The sequence below is a fragment of the Egretta garzetta genome, unplaced genomic scaffold (genome assembly GCF_000687185.1).
Source record: "Egretta garzetta isolate BGI_Z169 unplaced genomic scaffold, ASM68718v1 scaffold810, whole genome shotgun sequence".
In the NCBI taxonomy this organism is placed as follows: domain Eukaryota; kingdom Metazoa; phylum Chordata; class Aves; order Pelecaniformes; family Ardeidae; genus Egretta; species Egretta garzetta.
The window spans coordinates 47,579-66,757 of record NW_009258315.1 but is presented as its reverse complement, the minus strand read 5'-3'; the positions used below and the strand labels follow the sequence as shown (position 1 = coordinate 66,757).

At 39.3% G+C, this 19,179-nt stretch overlaps 1 protein-coding gene across 1 annotated transcript in view; it reads right to left on the bottom strand.

The window, feature by feature from the left end:
- Nucleotides 1–19,179, bottom strand: part of DCHS2 (dachsous cadherin-related 2) — a gene marked incomplete at its 5' end in the record, with an annotated part of 75,556 nt that overhangs the window by 17,532 nt on the left and 38,845 nt on the right. Inside the window, 6 exon segments of the mRNA XM_035894856.1 lie at nt 5,040–5,894; nt 7,129–7,338; nt 7,582–7,716; nt 12,610–12,849; nt 13,807–14,647; nt 15,819–15,976. Coding sequence (XP_035750749.1) covers nt 5,040–5,894; nt 7,129–7,338; nt 7,582–7,716; nt 12,610–12,849; nt 13,807–14,647; nt 15,819–15,976 — 2,439 coding nt within the window.

The window sequence follows — 19,179 nt, the reverse complement described above, 5'->3', positions numbered from 1 at the left end:
TTACAAAGGGCATGCTGTTCACACTCGGTGTCCTGGATGTCGGAGGAAAGGACTTTATCTTTAGTGCAAAAACATTGTTCTTAAAACTATCTGCTACCTTTTTTATTTTAGCGTTGTTACTTATTAACTTTTAAACCCAGGAAATTTTGTTTTAAGTGGTTTATCATTTGCTCCTAAAATCTGACTGTCAAAAGCAAAAATATGCTGATTTCAAGAGATTAATTTTCTGTACTACACAAGATATTTATAAGATATTTACTAGAAAAATTCTGGAAGTAAGATCCAACTGTTCAATAGGTAAAGACTGATATGAATGCAGCACTTTTTTGGGGGGGGGGAGCGGAGAGGGGAGGGAAATGTTGTTTGTTTCATGGTTGGGGTTTTTTTGGGTGGGTTTTGGGGTTTGTTTTGGTTTTTTTTTTTTTTTAGGAACTAGAATAGGGGGTTGTAAGTTTAATTTTCACTGCTGGGCAACTTCAATTTACTACAGAAGCCTGCATAGCATCCTCAGAGCAGAGTTAAAGGTAAGAAAAAAAATTCAGTCTGAAGAATGTCATTATTTAACTTCTAATGCTGTCAGCAGTCTTTTTGTTTACTTCCTTGTGTTGTTTAAGAGGAAAAACTACCAGAAATAAAGGAAGCAGCAGCATTTCTACTTGAATCCCCGTTTTTCAGAGATTAGGTTAATAAATTTTTGCTCTGGGTCCTCAAATCCTAATTTTTTAAGTTTTGTATTTTTCATATTTTCATGAATTGTTTTCAAAATTGTTTACAACTTCTTTTTGGCAGAGAACAAAATTCTTCTGCTTTTGATACCTTTCACAGAAAATTACTCCTTCAGCAATTTTTTGCAGTTCATTGCCAAAAAAATATGACCAAACTCTGAGGTCTGTTGTGACACAAACAGGCCATATACAGGTAAACTGCAGAAGATGGTACCCATCCACTGCAGCTTGCAACTTCAAGGATAAGTGATTCAAATACCGCTTCAAGCAGAAGTCATAACACACAACAATTAAACTGGAGCAAATTAAGAGAACAGTAGCTTTCTTGCTGCAAAGCACACTGACATGGCACAACGAGGATGAGATCAGCTCTGAAGCTAATGCAAGGAAGGAGGGACACCAGGATCATCGGAGAAAGCAGTCAGACTGGCTTGAAACATTGTGCAATCGATTTATGGATTAGTTAAGAATATTAGAGAAAGTGAGGAGGGATTTACAATGTGTGTATTTTTTCAGTTCAGTCAGACAAGCTGATTGCATTTGGAAGTATCTCAAGCACTTTAAATAGCCAACATATCAACCTTTACATTATGCCTACTGACTTGGAAGTAAGGCACTATGGACAGTATTTGCCTACCTGGCCAAACAGACTCAAAACCTTTTGTTGTACTCTGTGTTTGGGCATAACATATACACCAGGAATGAGCTACTGTATAATCTATATCGTTGTTTTTCTTCACTCTTCTGTGCTTATTATAGTAGTCTCTTTTTCCCTCCTTTGTCATCTAACCCCAGTTCATCCTTGCCATTATTTCTTGAGACCTCTTAATTGCTAATGAAAGAAAAAGCTAACTGAGCATAAAGAGATAACTTGCAGAATAACAGGCGACATATTTTATATCTATTAGGAAAAAAAAAAAAAGGAGGATTCAACAAGTTTTACTGGTTAATCTGTCTCCAGTGAAGCACTACATAAACAACCATTCAAGTGAAAGCTTGGTGAATAATAAAGGTTTCTTACCATCTGGAGACCGCGGTGACTTGATTATTTATTGACTGACTTCTAAGTGCTGTTGTAATGCAGTTTATAATATTTAAAGACATCAAATATTTGATATTAAACAAAACATAGAAGAATAGGGGGTTCTGAAGGTCATTAAACTTGGAGGTCAAACACTTAAAGAAAATCTGACCACAAGGACCAATTCCTGAGGCACTCACCCAATTGACAAGTTTAGACTAAATTAAAACTAAGAACCCTTGGCTTTGGCTTTCGTTGTTTATACTATTCAGATTTTTTTATTCTTTTTAAAATAAACTTAGAGTTTTTCCACTCTATTAGTTAAGGTAGAAATAAAATTAGGAGGAAAAGCCACATTTATTAATACCAGTTCTACAAATAATCAGTATGTAATGTAAATCTCCCCTGGACTGAATACACTGGTACCATTCATAGTTATAGGGGTCCCAGGATCACATATATCCTGTAAGCTAACTTCTATGAGAGTTTTAATTATAATCATGCTTTTTTTCCCACTGAAATGTAAAATATTTGATATTTACATATGCTTATATAAACAAGAAAATACTACAAACAGAGCCAAAACAGTCCTAGTACTTGGTAAAATCTCTCATACTCTTAAACGAATTTGATCTTCTTAGCAAATAGACTTTTATTAAATATACAAACTAAAATTTTGGGATGAAACCCTGCTGTTTACCCTGAAGCTTTGCTAAGTTTCCTTTAATCAAAACAACTTAAATTGAATTTTATTTATATTTGCTATAGCTTGAATAGGAGAACAATCTATGGCATTCTGTTACCTCCGTTCCTTGGGGCATTTCCATAATTTCAGGCTGGATTGCCTGACCCATGAATGTATCTATATTTAGGAAAATTTAGGACCAGATTAGCTTATCTATTGCCATAAAGCTCTGAATTTTATTTTCTTCCTTTAAACCGGTACTCGTTTCCTAACAAAAGCTATCTTCCTTCTTACTATTTTTTCTTAACTAGAAAGAAATTTTAATGCAGGGTTAACGCAGGTTAAGCACAGGTTAAGCTCATCTCTCCCCAAAAGACTGAAACCCCAGGGCCTTGACCTTACTCCCCTGGGAAGCCTGACAAACGGGTTCTCACTATGCTTTCTGAAAATACGAGCCTGCTGCTGCAAGGGGGAGCCAAAATTGAGAGCCCAGGGCTCACCTCTGGAAACACACTGGTCTCTCTGCTTTCTGGACACCTAGAATCGAGGGCCCCCCCACCCCGTACATCACCACAATTGACTCTCAATGGGTAGATCAATGAAAAGACAGAAAACAAGATATTAACACACATGGCTGTGACATCCAAACTGTATCTTGTTGAAGCAGCAATTCCCCCAGGGCAGTAGCTCCTTTGCAAAGTGACATACAATTCATTACTGTGCAGTGCTGGTGCTAGTAAAACAGGGTTTGGAGGCCTTGGGGTATCTGTGACTCATTCACAGAAAAATTCAATTTTAGGGTGTCCAAAACTACTTGTAAATCCCGCTCAAATTCTTAGAATAAAAAGCATTTTTTAGATGTCCGGACAAACTTGTTTAGGGATTTTTTTTTTTTTTTCATTTGTAAGAGAAGCAATAAATGAAGCACTGGCTTAACAAAATTCAAAGAACTTTAAAGAACTTTAAAGAACTTCTTATACCATAGGTTCCATACTCAAGAATGCTCAGTACAGAGTGAAAGGGAAATGCTCCTCCACCTGAGGAGACCTGAATCTACACCTTTCATATTTCAGGAGAGTGTTTTAACCACCAGGCTACCTGCACGCTCTACTCTTTCCTGTTGGAAGCCTTCCACTTTTTCCAAAATCCCACATGTTTTCTGACAGACAGTGAGAGAGCTAGAAGGATTCTCTAACTTGGTGATTTGATCACTCATGACACCTTTTTAAAAACAGCCTGAAACCAAAATATTTCATCTATGGTTAAAAAAAAACAAACAGCCAATTAAAACAATTCACCTTATTGCCTATTTTTGATCTACTAATTGAAACATCAGTAGTACTCACAGCATTATCTTTATCTTAAAATACACTGCTAAAAATTTGGCTTGTAGATCCAAACAGGCACAGAGGAAGGAATGGCGGAATAAGTGCAGCAGTAATTACTGCAACAGCCATCTTCACCCTTCATTCTCTATTCTGTTTGTAATTAACCAAGAATATTGATTGGTTTTCCAAAATTATTATCACATTTCTTTTTTACTGATTCCTAATATAGGCCGTTACTCAAGATCTAAGAATTCACTAGTCTCACAATGCCCTTAGGATATAAAGGAATATTGCTTTTTTATTTTACTGAAGGAAATTTGAACTATAAAGAGGATAAATGACTTGTTCAAGGTGAACCTCATGAGGCAGTGCTTGAAACAAGAATATAGTGCAGGTCAGATCTCTAAATACATCTGGTCAACTGTACAGTGGGATTTGTGGGCAGAAAAAGTGTGAAAGGCACTCCTTTCTGCCCCTCATTAGGATGAACCCATCCCCTGATGCAGGAAAAGGTACTTACCATATCTAATTGGCAGGAAGCATAACTACTAATACTCTCTGAATGATAAAAAGTAGAGTGGTAATTCTCATCATTATACAGAATAAAAATAAATAAATCTGTAAGCACCTTGTGATTGAAGCTGGTTTGTCTACAGGTAGCATTCAGTAGCGCAGGCTATACCTAGAGATACACTGTAGAAGCCTGTCTGAGTGACAGTGTACTACAGCCTCTGAACTTCTCTCCCCACCCTAACCCGTGTTCTCCTTTCAGAAAGTCCAAAGCTTCAGGTGTTCGAGTATCTCTGAAAGCTAGTACAGTTCATGAAGGGTTTTGCAAAACCAAGAAATGTCATGTTGCAACTGGTACACACCACTCACCTCATCTGAGCTTGTACATGTTGACAAGTGAAACAGTGAGTAAACACTGTCCACCCATCAAAGTAATCGTGCTAAAAGAGTGAACCTCCTGATGATCAGGGCTTCCCAGGCTGAGGGATGGAGTCACACCACCTTCAACAAGGGAGCTTTCTGTTTAATGTGAGCATCACTGTTGTACATGGGCAGCAAACTCAAAAGCCAGACAATATCTCCAATGAACAGACCATGCTTCTTTTTAATGTTGGTGCACTGGAAAAGGGCAGATGGGTATTTCCTACATCTAAATAAACTTTTCCCTACTGCTGCACAGGAAAAAGGTTTCCTTATATTATTTTACAATTACCATTCCAAAAGGAGGGGAGATTGGCAACTGCAAGCACAAGGTGGGATTTGATGCTCACCTGCTGCACTGTTCTCAGGCATGCTTGCTTCATACAGGCTATGGCTGAATGAAATCTCCTCCTCTTGTTCTTCTGTAAGGATAATGACCATAGCTGTGGCTGTCCGAGGTGAGATACCTTGATCTGAAGCCATCACTAGCAGCTGGGTACTGAAGTCCTTGGAAGCCAAGGGCTCCTGAAGAATGATGTCACCTGTCTTCGCGTCAATCTGAAATACAGTTTCTGCGATTAAACTAAAAACAACAGCTCCGTTTGATCCCAGATCCACATCCTCTGCTCTCACAGTGGCTATGGTCTCATTCACAGGGGTTTCAGCAGGCACAAAGGCCCTGATAGGATTCTGCAAAAAAACAGGATCATTGTCATTGACATCATCAACGTGCACCACAACACTGACAGTGGTGCTTCTTGGCAAATGGGTGCTACAGTCACTTGCCACAGCCCTAAATGTATACTGGGATTTGGTCTCCCGGTCCAGTGCCTTTGTAGTAACTATTGACCCCGTTACGCTGTCGATAGCAAACGCTCCAAAGGTGTCATCAATGAGGGAGTACGTAACTTTGCCATTCAGGCCGTCATCTTCATCAGAAGCAAAGAGGTCCAGGATGGCTGAGCCTTTCTCTAGGTCTTCCCTCACGGAGATTTGATACTGGGTCTTTGCAAACAATGGGTTGTGGTCATTTTCATCCAAGACCATTAGATAGAGCTGTGCAGTAGAGCTTCTCGAGGGACTGCCTAGGTCACGGCACTCAATTACAAGAGTGAAATTGCTGATGTCTTCTCTGTCTAAGCTACGAGTGACCAGCAGTTTTCCTGAAGTGTTATTTAGTGTGAAGTATTCTCCAACATTTCCACCTTTCAAACACATAAAAAAAATAACATGATCACAAACAATTGCTTTTGAAAAAAGAATCCCTTCTGAATACTGCTATGTTAATTGCAATAACATGATCCAATTGCTCATACAGCTGGTGCGCTCATGTGCCTTTCACATATTTTATTCCTCTTATATGAATTAAAACCTGCCTTTCATTTAAATCAGTGGGTGGCAATGACAGTAAATACAGAATGTCATATCAATTTACAGAGCGGCTATTTTGCCAGATGCATGTCTTTTTTCCCAAAGCAACACACCTTATAAAATCTCCTGCAACTATGCTGCTGCATAGTGACCCCTTCCCAACCTTAGTTACAAATTCCAGAAACCTATAAAGCATTGCTGACAATCATATTACTTGCTCCTTGTTCTCTTTTACAAACCTGTCTCTTGGAATTGAATAGTTGTGCAAGGTCTTGATTTGGGGGGGGTGGGGAGGAGGAGATAAACATGAAGCAGTCGACAGAAAAGCCAGTAACTGTGAATGGTGTATGTACTTTATAACATGTAGAAAGCTCAAAGGTAATTAAATTAAATATCTTAAAAGATCATGAAATTAAACCCAAGAAAACATAAAGGAATTAATAACTGTTTCTTGAAAGAAAAATGTGTTGGCTGTTACCACAATAGTTATCTGCCTACATTTGAGATATTGCTGAAAGCCACAAACCAAAGTAAGCACAGCAAACTTGTATTTGTGCAAAGATTCTACAGGAGGCTTTGAACAGCTGTGGAGCTTACATTGGCATAGTGGACATGGGGAGAGTTTGGCAATATGAAAACCAAGTATGACATTACTAATTACTGGGTGAAAGAAGCTCTCATGAAATAAAATAAAATAAATAAAATTAGATTACTCTTGTACTTATTTGCAAGGATATATTTACATTCAGAACTTCCACAGCTGTAACAAAAAGAACAAAGTTATGCCTTCATGATTAATGCCTCCTTCCAGCATTTGGTAGTTTTTTGGTTTTCTTCTTTGTACTATTTGAAATCCAGAAAGCAGACTGAAAGTATGCCTGGAAAGTGCTTATTAATGCTGACTAAGGGGTGAAAGATTTATTTTTTTTTTTTCTCCACATGAAAGAAGCATGTGGACAAGATGGGAGCTAGGGAGGCCTGGTAAAATCAAGACTAGTCTAAAACTTGGATACTGCTGCTTATATGCTTCCTGATTTATACTAACAAAAACGATGGAGTGTCACTTACCAATTATTTTGTATCTTAGAGCTCCGTTATTGCCAGCATCCATATCTACAGCCCGGGTAATAAAAACGACAGAAGGCTGTTGGTTCTCTGGAATATGGATCTCGGAAGTGGGAAGAAGAAGTGTGGGAGAGTGATCGTTTTCGTCCAGCACTGTGCAGAGAACTGTCACTGTGCTCGACAGCGACGGGGTTCCACTATCTCGAACCAAAACTAAGATTAATAAAAAGAAAGCAAATCTTATACAATGGTTGTGGGTGCAGCAATAGATGTTCCTTAATAATAGCAGAATAGGAGTTATTTGTGCTACGCAAAAAGCACATGCTCTTCTGTACCTGAAAGTCTTACCACTTCAATCTAATTCAGACAGCATGAAAAAAGGTAACACTGATAGTAACACCACCCCCTTTCTCACTTCCCATTTTACAGGCACTCATAGATACTTCACACTGTTACCTTTAATACTGAAAACCTCCTGGGTTTCCCTGTCCAGTGATGCAGTTGTTATGAGTTCTCCACTGTCTGAGTTCATCTTAAATTTCTCATAACCAGTTCCTGGTAAGATTTCATACCGAAGCAATGAATTCAGTCCTTAAAAGCAGAACAAAAGTCTTAGTAAACACAGCCACTCTCCTTATACTCAGGTCTACAGATTTGTTTCTTCTCCTCCTCCCTGGGAAATGGGTTATGTATTTAACTATTATTTTTAATGCAGTGAGTAACTGCTTCTTCATTAGCACAAGACATCCAAATTTAAAATTCAGATCTTCAAAATCCTTGTCCAGATACTGCTTTGTGCCTAAGTTTTCCAGACACTCAGTGACCCCAGCAACATTTCTAGGCACTTGGGGCATGTCTGCAAACAAGCTGACAGATCAACATGGTGCAAGAGAGCATTAAGTTAGACTGCGGAATCCATGCATTTGTCTTCTGCTCTCCCCGAGGTAGGTAGTTTATTTCTCAACAGGATGTCAGGCAGAGTACTGGGCTGCTCTGGCAGCTCTGGTTCTCCACTTAACTTCATTTGGAGCCAAGGCAAGTATCTCTATACAGTACAACACTGAATAGCATAAACGTTCCGAGAAAACATCCACTTCTTGGCATGCCCACCAGTTCTAAATATTCATAATACTGAGCAGGCAGGTGCCTAAGTCCCATCAGGGCTCACAGGGTAGCCATCTCCTAGTCTTCAACACAAAAGCCAATTTGGTAGACATTCCCACAGCACATCTCAGGCCTTTTAGACTGCTTCCACTTGTAGCCAGTCTCTGAAATGATACTGCTTGGTTTTATAAAGTTGTGCAGGATTTCCAGAAGGGAAGGTAAAGAGTTTCCTCTCCAAGTTTTTCTGAATGCCAATTCCATTAGGTTCCTAATCAGACCTACCATTTGTAGATAGCACAGGGATATTAGCCTTCCTGTCTTTCTCTAGGAAATAGGCTAAGACTACATGCTTTTAAAATTCTTTCTTTCAAAATTGCCTTCCTGAGTTGAACAAGAAATGTGACTCCCCGTTCTTACCTATTATGGTTATAAAATAATTCCTTTCATATTTCTTCTAGTTTCAACACCCTCCTGAGGGAAGTATAATGTCATCTCCATCACACTTATATTATTAACTTTAATGAGTTTAATCCTTTAATCCTACATTATAATTGAAGGGCTTGTACTATTGTGCTCTTTTTTTTTTTTTTCTCCAAATTTTTCTAAGTTTCATTCAATTGTTCTGTGTTTTTTCCAACCAACAGTCAGTCTTTCAGTAGGGTAGGGACAGCTGGCACACCTGGAAAACTACAGCACTCCTACTCATACGAAAACTGCTATTCAAGAGTCAAACACTGCCTGCCTGTTTTCATCTGCTGCAGTTGAAAACAGGACAACCCGCAGTGGAGTTGATGGAGAAACACCAGCCTGAGAGAAGAAACAGAGCCTACAGTTTTTGACATCCATGACTTCCTTTGTTTGCCTTTGAATAGCTTTGCTAAACAGTTGACAATGCTCCTGAAATTTGATTAAGAGAATTATTACTGTAAATGCATTTGCACCTAAACTAAGTCAAGGGAGGGACATATTCATACAATACACAGCAGAAAGAAAAATGAGTTACAGAAATCCTTCCAGCTTTCCAGAAGAAAGGAGAAAAATAATAGCAGCAAGGACAATCAAGGAGAATGTCTTGAAAGTTTAGGGTTACCACACACACTATCTGATCTTCCCATATTAGATACCATTTAACTACATTTAGAAAGATACTCACAGATCTGCCTGCATGTATCTATCCTTAATCACTAATATGCTACAGATGGAAAAAACCACTTGACATGGCAGGGCTGATACTAACTATTAGCCTTTGGTCTCCTGCAGCTGAACTGCTTCAACCCAGGGCCTTCACTGACAGATTTCACAGTGGACATTATTTACAGACAGTGCCAAAAAAACATACAGGTGCCATCCACGTTAACTATTCGTACACTGTTGAAATTAAAACTTGTAATCCTTAAAGGACACAGGTATGTGACACCTTATTTATATTTATTTACCAAGCACCTACTGTCTCCTTTCTCATAGCAGTAGGAGAGCTGCACAGCCTGCCCAAGAGAGGAGCATGATGACTATGCATTCACATACCATGGTACAGCAGCCGACATGTTTGCACTTGATCCAACCTGCTGGTTAATTATTCAGTAGTGCTAGTCACATTTTAGGGGCTTAAATTACAAACTGAAGAGAGAAACAAGCTATTCTTCCTGGGCATTCTTCCTGAGCTGGAAGAGGAGTTAAGCCCCTTCCTTGCCACCGGTCGGTAGCAAGGACCCCTTTCCCTGCAGGCCAAATGGCAGGATGGATGTAGGGTGCCTGAGCTGCAGCCACGGAAAAGCTTCACCCCCTTTTCTCATTCTCCCACCACAGCACGGGCAGCCCCTCTGCTCCCACAGCTTCTTGGAAGCAGCAGACGTAGCATTACATTGTGGATACGTCTAGTGCCAACACCGGTGAAGAAGCAATGGGAACAAACTTCCCCCTGCCTCAAGTCTAGCCTAAAGTCTCATCTTTATAATATTAGTGTTGTTAAGACCATGATAACCCACAAATATGAGCAAGACAAATGGCAGTAGTGAATGGCAGTAAGCCCTGTTTCATAACTCTCAGTCAGCAGTCCCTGCTAGCCTTCTGAGATATTTCTCTTAAGGCTCCAGACATAACTGTTGAACCACAGAGGTGCATATCAGCTTAAAAGCAGACCTTGACAAAAGATATTCATTCAGAGCTTCTGCAAAGACATTATCTCAAGACAAACCCCTGACCTATCTTAAATACACTGCAGGTATCTGCTTTTCCATGCATTTTTTCCCAGCATTTACCTGTATTACACGTCTTTACACCTGTGTTTACTAGTGTTGCGCTGTTAGATGTCCTTTTGAACTGGAAGCAAGATTAAAGCTTGGGTCAAACACAGAGAAGGTGACAGCTGCTTGCTTTCCCTCTTCCCTTCACAGGGAATGAAATAGAAAGGCAAATAAAACAAAACATTGACGATGGCTGATATTGTCAGTAAAAATGATTCCTCCTTGTGGTCAGTCAGGGAACATATGAAGTGAAAAAAACTGAAAAAATCTGTGATGGGAGGAAAGTCCTCCACTGAGTCTATGCAAATATTACTGGGATGTGAACTGCAATTTAAAGAAAAAATAAAGATAAAGTAAAAAACATGATGTATAAAATAAAAAACACCATGAAAGGAGTCATCTTATTCAAAAATTCTGTTCTAAAACCATAAGAAAAGCCAGTAGCATTATATTTTTATTACTCCTATATAAATCCTACTTTCTTACATTATGAGCATCACTTCAGAATTTGTTACACACAATGACATGGGGCCAAATCAGGTAAATGTGAGAAAAAGACCCAACAGAAGGACTGTGGTTAATGGAAAATGTACTTTAAAAAACAAAAAAAGCAGGAAGGAACCATCAGCCACAACCGTGCTCCAGCCCAAAGCATCTGTACAGGCATGTGCATGCTGTGCCACCCAGTACACTTGGAATGCCCTTCCTCTCCACCCTGCCAAGGCACCCCCACTCCCTCCTCCTAACGGCTCCCAAAATTCCCCTTCTGCTGTACTTCCCACAAGATGTGCAATAAATAAAAGGGCCAAAGAAAACAGGGAGAGAAATTCAAGCAAATTCCCACTTGTTTTCTCTACTATCTTCAAATACTGCCTTTTTTTTTTTTGTAGTGTGATCCACAAAAGAATAGAAATACTTGGAAGAGCAAGGTATAGAGGTAGACTGTAACACTGCTCAGCTGTCATGAAGAATTCCTAATTTCTAAATACTTTACATACTTATGGGGAAACATCTCTTCTATATAGCACCTTTACTGAGCTCACATCAGCCTTTTGTAATCAATTGGTTCTCTACATGAAAATGACAAATCTTACTGAATACAGAAAATTATTTTTCTAATAAGATCTATTGCTTTACCTATTTTTTGGACAGCACAACCTTAAACAATTCTGAAGATGTGCAGAAAGTGAACCCACAGTAAAAAGGAAGTCATTCACAGAGTGAGACAACCTTTGGGCCAATTGCAGCAGCATTGTCGCATTTAATTCTCCTTCCAGATTTGATCTTTCCGGCAGACCACAGACTCTGTGTAACTGCTTCACGTCACGCCAACTGTAAGCACTGTGCGTGGTATTACTTAAGCTAAGATTCTCTCTAGCACACAGACTACCTGCAACATCATACACATTTTAGATAGTTCAGAAGAGCAGGTAGTTGAAGAACTGGAGGGAATTTTTTTGTTGCTTAGCAAAGACTCTCTGACGTTTAGTCCATACCTGTGATCCAAAGAGCATATGAACCACCCCTCCTTACTCATCCATTCTGCATATGTTTGCAAAGCAATGCATTAACATTCTTACGTGTGTAAAATCCTATTTGAAATCCAGAGCGGCTTCCACGATCCCTTCCACAGCTCAACTAGCTGGAAAATCTTGGATGGCAGTGCCCCTCTCTGGTCAGAAAAGATTAGTGCATGTTTGCCGGTTCTGTTATAAAACTGGGACCCTTCCCTAGTGAAGTGTTTTTAAACTATTCAAAACGCTCTGATTGAGAGCAACAAAACATTCAAATATTAACTTTAACTGAGATGAGCGTTGTTTGCTGGTTTATAACCAGGGCACGCCGGCTATCTTCACACAAAAGCTACAGTACGCGGAGCTGCTCTGCATCATGCAAGCACACATTTTACATTTAATATACATCAGACTTGAAGGTACCCCATTGTGCAAGTCAGAATACCTCCAAAGCCCTGAATAAAGGTTGAGGCTCTCAACCAAAAGCTATGTTTTGAAACTCAAACGTCATACATTACCTTGGGAAGAGCACAACAGTTGTACACGCAAACACAGCAGGCAGCAAGATTTGATCGGTCTACTGTGGTCCACAATGAAATTAATAGCTAAAGGACAGAAATTACCTGCATCTCTGTCCACAGCTTCCACCTTTACAACAAACTCTCCTGGATCTTGGTTTTCACAAACAGCAGTCTCGTAAATTTGCTTCAGAAATATCGGGGTCTCATCATTCACATCAAGCACAATGATGGTTAGAACCTGTGTGGCGGAGAGAGCTGGGCTGCCGTCATCAAGAGCCATGACTGTCAAACTGTAGCGCTCCTGAATCTCACGGTCCAGAAGCTGGGCTGTAGTTAAGAGTCCTATTATAAAGAAAGAAGGTATTAAAAATGTATTCTGGTCCAGGTTAGGATCCCAGTTGTTCCAGCACTCACAGCTTCAATGCAGCATCACTGTGCATGCTGGTGCCACTGCTGCAAGGCTTCCAGACTTTGGAGTCAATCAATTACTAACTGTGATTCCCTTTAGAGTGCTAATTGGCCCAGAAATACTCATTTTGACACCAAGGGAAACTGGAATTCATGGAATAAATCAAGTAAAGTTCAGAGATTCCTTTTTGTTTAATTTTGAGTTTAGCATTTTAACTTTATTTAACTTAAATATTTGTCATCTTTTGCATGTAAGTTATGCAATTAGAAGTTCTACAAATCAGTGTCAGCTATATCACGTAACGGATTCAAAATCAGAATAAGAACCAGAAAATATTCCAACTATTAAGGTGAGATTTGCATTTGTGTGCAGATGGCATAATAGTTAGACAACTTGTTCAGGAACCAGAGAATTTCAGAGGGCTGAAGAATGAAGTCCATCAGCACTTTCAGCCTCCACTGAACATGTTCCACCTACAGTATAATGCACATTTGTTGATCTTGATTTTGCCTTTCCTCACGTGTACGTATAGCAACATATGTGTGTGCACATGCTTTAAGGCTGCATCATGCAAAAATCAGTATTTCACTGCACACACTTTCTTCCCACATTCCTTAAAGCACTACTGGAAAGCGCTCCAGTATATCTATACAACACAGTAATAGTGTCATGCAGAAATTTTTGAGCTGAGTCTCACCGAGCTTGCCTACCACACGTAGTGCTGCCATGCTTGCATTGTGCTCTGCCTAAGGTAATCACCCCTGAGGACGATAAGTCAGCTGGGTAGAGTACCTTAGTAATGTAGTATTTCAGTATTGCATGGTACACACTCCAAATATTACCATGAGAAGCACAGTACAAGAAACTCCAGAGAGCAGAAGTTAGAGTACCTGTGATTTTATCCAGTGCAAATGCTCTGTTTTCATTGCCTGAAAGAATGCGATATGTAACTTGTCCATTTCTTCCCTCATCAGGATCCTTCGCAATTATGTGGTGCACAAGGAAGCCCACCTCCACATCCTCCATGACATAGGAAAGAGGTGAAGACGTAAAACTGGGACTGTTGTCATTGATGTCTAAAATAACAATTTTCACAGCCAGGGAATCAAGCCTACGATCAGTCAGATTTATTGCCTGGTCTGCTGCAGAGACTGTAAGGATGACAGAGCGGGTAATCTCCCTGTCTAGTGGAAAAGCTGTGGTCAAGGTGCCATACGAAGGGTGAATAAGAAATGGATTCTCATCCATGTTACTAATTTCTAGGGAATACTGTATTTTGCTGTTCAGAAAACTGCCATCTCCATCTTTTGCATTGAATGTGTAAACCAGAGTGCCAACAGGTACGTTTTCCTCTATGCCAATCACTACAAAGTCATCTTGAAAATACGGAGAATGATCATTCTGATCTTCTACATCAATACTTAGGAAGACACTGTTATTCTGTGGAGGATTACTATTATAATCCTTTATAATAACTTGCAAAAGGAAGTGTGAAGCAATTTCAAAGTCAAGTTCCTTGGAAAGAAAAAGGTCTCCTGTCAAACTATCTATTTCAAAATGAACATCATCGTCATCTTTAGCGATACTGAAATGCAGTTTCCTGTTAGTTGTTAGATGATTATCAGGCCACTTCAGAGAATTCAACACTTGTGCAGGTTTAAAATTTTCAGGTATGACAAAGTGCTTGAAATCTTGAGAGAAGACAGATCTCCTGTTGGGAAGGGGGATTACCTGAAACAAAAGCACAAAAGCTGCAATATTTCCCCATTGTTATTATGAATAGTGGAATGAAAATTTGTTTAATCATTTAATATTTGTGACTATATTTATCCCAAGTATGCCTCAAAGCCAGAAAAACTCAACATGCTCCATAAGAGTTCAAACAGTCCTTGGCCAGTCATTCCGTAACTCTACCTTTCATTCCCATGTTAAACAAAGGGATGAGACTGTGTCTCACCCTCTGTATCACAGGGGTCTAAAGACAGACAACTTGAATATTGCTAACGCTGCCCCTACTCTTTAGCACTTCACCTGTCTTTCTACACAGGACAGCATCACAGGGACAGATGTGACAAAGAAAGCACGGTACATTATGCAGTTTGTCAAACACAAGCAGCTGTGGGGTTTTGAGGGTTGGTTATGTCATTACAGGGTTGCATTCATTATGGATTGCTGCCATGTTCCAAGTTAATGCTTTAAAATGAAAGAATCTCTTTAACTGTGGGAACTGCATTTGCCTTGTCTTGACTGAAGCATTTTTTTCGAGGGTAACCAAAATTAACCATCTTTTGGGTGACATGAAAATAGCAGCCTCTGTGACATTCAAACTCTGCTAACGGAGCGCACAGGCAGCCTGGATAAAGCGGCCCCACTGCGGCTCAATGAACAGCAGGTGGCTGGCTGTGGAAAGAGCACACACTGGATTGCACACTCCCATGCAGAGCAGCCCTGTATAAACCAGCACAAAGGAATGAGCTATCCTGGTATACTGGGTTACAGAGACAGAATTTAGAAAAAGAGAGCAACATCATGGAGAAAAAAAATACCTATTCTCTCCCCCACTTTCAGTCCCTCCTGATATTTGCTTTTCATTCTGCCTACCTGGATTTTTTCCTTCTCTTTTCCAGTGTTCATAATGACTCCCTACTAAAGCACAGACATCATCTGTTTGCAAGACAACCCAGAATGCTGTTGTGTATTCTTAACAAATCAAAATGAGTCTGCCCCCTCATTTCCTCCCTCAACAGAAAAATGGCTAAAGAAAATTACCATGAGACAAGTTGCTTATAATTTTGAGCTTCTTCCTTTCTCCATCTTATTTCCCTGCTTCGCGCAAAATTGTTTTTTCCGAGAAATTAAGTATATAACATAACTGTTCTATCCATGCAACATAAACAAGTACCTGGATGTAAACAGCAGCATGTCCCTGAAGCGATGGCATCCCCTGGTCCCTGGCTGTGACCATCATTCTGTAGTCTGATCTCTCAGCATGTGACAGAGACCGGGTTGTTCTTAACTCCCCACTGACAGCATCAATCTGGAAGTATCCTATATCCTCTTCTATGTGGAAAAAATTGATATGAGTTATTGCAGATCTCTTCAGCTTGCCTCCATAGTACTGAACATTGTAATCAACAGTAAGAAAGAGCAAAACCCAGAGGAAAGGTAACCTGCTGCACTCATTTGGGTCTCTCTGGCTCATTTGGTTCACCTCCTCTTCCTTCATCAAGTACATAGTTATTATAAACCACTTACTCTGGATTTAGAAAGCTACAGAGAGAAATGCTATGGAGTATTAAAGCAATTGCTCAATTTTGTACCAACATTATTCACATCAACGGTGTGTGCATCAGGAGACCAGCAGACACCCCAGGACCGGTACTCCTACTTGCAACATAAGTTGGCAGGCAGGACCAGTGAAAGAATTAAGTCTCAGTCTCTGAACTGGCACGAAGGGTCAAGTAAGTGATGCTGGATAACACAGCCAGCTCATGTCTCACTGACTATGGGTTAGCGAAGAGCCCTGCCTCCCCCTAAGACACCACAACCACAGTGATGCCACCTGCCCTGCCTGTGCTCTGAACCAGGAGCTAACCGGGGGTAGCTAAAATCTTTCAGTAAATTGTTGCAAAGCAAGATGCGAATCTTGGAAATTATGCTTACGTCCTTCAACACAGACTGGCCACATGATAAAAACAAGCAACTTCTAATTAAAATTACTACTTGCAGCTACATCATAATACATTTATTTTAAGAGTTCCAAAGAAAAATTCTACTACAGAAGAGTAAATAGCTCTTTGTTACTTAGAATCATAGAATCATTTAGGTTGGAAAAGACCCTTCAGATCATCACGTCCAACTGCAAACCTAACACTGCCAAGTCCACCACTAAACCACGTCCCTAAGCGCCACATCTACACTTTTTTTAAATACTTCCGGGGGGCAGAGGGGGACTTGACCACTTCCCTGGGCAACCCGTTTCTGTGCTTGACAACCCTTTTGGTGAAGAAATTTTTCCTAGTGTCCAACCTAAACCTCCCCTGGCACAACTTGAGGCCATTTCCTCTCATCCTATCACTTGTTACCTGGGAAAAAGAGACAAATACCCACCTCTCCCATTTTCAAGGAATGCAATACAAATTACTCTCTAATTTTTAGTAAAATGGAAAAGTATCTATCACTTGGTCTACCTTACCAGAAACTGAGACAATAGAACTTGTCATAACTACTTCTCTCAAAATTCTATGCAAACAACTTTTTGCTATGTGAATTTTTAATAAGGTGTGCTAGTGGGTTAAACAAAGTCCTGAGGTGTAACAGCTGCTATTCTAATAAACGACTGTGGTAGAAGTAAGCTCAGTGCAGATGTAGTACACAAAACACCCATCAAGAACTGTATTTCCATAGGCACCTAAGTAAGCATGAAACTGTTTATGTTCTCCAAATCTGTACATCCAAATTAGTTAGCTGAACATATGTTTGTATCCAGTGTTTGTATCCAATCACCTCAACTGCAACTGTAAAATATTTGCACCTGTAGAATTAAAAAAACACTGAGTAGGCTAGTTAGAAAACAGGGTTTTCACAATCAACAAATAGCAGAACAATGCTGGAAAAACTTAGTTTTGACTGACTACAGGTTTCTAATTCTCCATGAGTCCCTTCTCGGTTGACTCTTGCAGTCTGGAACATAACGAGGAAATTGCCAACAAAAGGAAACAATATGTAGAGACAATTATATTGAATGAGACAATCCTGCATTCTGCATTCTTCATGATAGTTTCAAAATATTAATGCTGCTATATTACTGTTTTCCTAAATAGCTTTTGGTTACTTTCCTGGTTTAGGTCCCAACAGTATGTCTACATTCACAGATATGCTATTTCGTTCCATATAATGTTTCATGACACAAAATCCCAGCTAAGCAAAAAGCAGAAGAGATATGAAAAACAGAACACATAATGTGAATTGCATGCATATATTTTTAACATTTTGCTAAAACTGACATTTAAAATAACTGATAGGGAGAACTAACAAGAAAAAGAGAACAGTAAACAGAAGTGTACAAAAACTATACCCCTCATTTTTCTACCAAAATGGAGCTACAGTTACCAAACTGAACCAAAAATAAAAAAAAAGTTAAAAAAAATCACAGAATGAAAATATTACAGGTACATAACTGCAATCTCAGCATAAGGCTTCACCCTTGCTTCAGCAGTGATGGGGATAGTCAGTACCTTTTTAGCATAAAGATCAATACTTGTTTTTATTGCAAGTAGCAGCACATAGATAGCTAAGCTCAACTGAAATAGGTGTCAGTCAGTCCACAGAGCTTCTGAAGGGTTGAAGCTCATTTGATAGGAGAAAGGAATGGTCAGAATCTACATTTTTGAATAAAATAAAAGAGAGCTGGTCAGAAAAGAAATTACCAATAGCATTATTCTCTAGAGACTACAATTTCACTAAAATCCATATATTGCATGAAAAGGTCAGTTTTGTGCATATTTTGTTGGCAATAAAGGTAACGTAAAAATTTGATAAAGTTGGAAAGAGATATTGCATAAAACCAGAATCCCTTGGGACTTCCATTTTGAAACTGGTTTTCATTTTCATCTTTTTTATCTTGTACTGCACTATAAAGACAGTCAAACAACTTATTTCTATTTTTCTGGGGTTTTTATGAGTCTATTTTCTAATTTATTCATGGAGAATTTCAAAGTTTAGCCATTTGATTCCAAATCAGAAAAAACTTCAAGCAAAGAACCCCTTAGATTTCCCTTCATCTACAGACTAATCAAACTTTCATACTACGTTTTTTAGCTAAAGCAATTTCTTCAGTTTCTGAATTTCAAGAGCCTGTCTAAAGACAGACCTTGCTTTTCAACTGATTTAATAGATAACATGTACTAAAAGAAGAGACAGACCACTTTCAAATACTTTTTCCCAAGATTACCAAGGGCAAGTGCATGTGAGCAGTAGCTTGCTCACTTTCTAAATACACTCCAAATCCTCCTCCTCCTCATTCTCATTCTTTTGGACGTTCTACACTCAAAGAGCATGTTGGTTGTTGCTCATGCTCCCTGCACTTACAGAAACATTCATTCAGCTTTCATCTCCGTAAGTCACCTGAATTAGGCAACCGTTGCTTATATCATACACCCTAAAGATGTCCTTTTTTGTATGAAGATAAAAGGAAGAAAGTATAGGAAAAATGGGTATGAAAGAAGGAAAATTGTGAAGAACAGATGAAGCACGGAACAGAA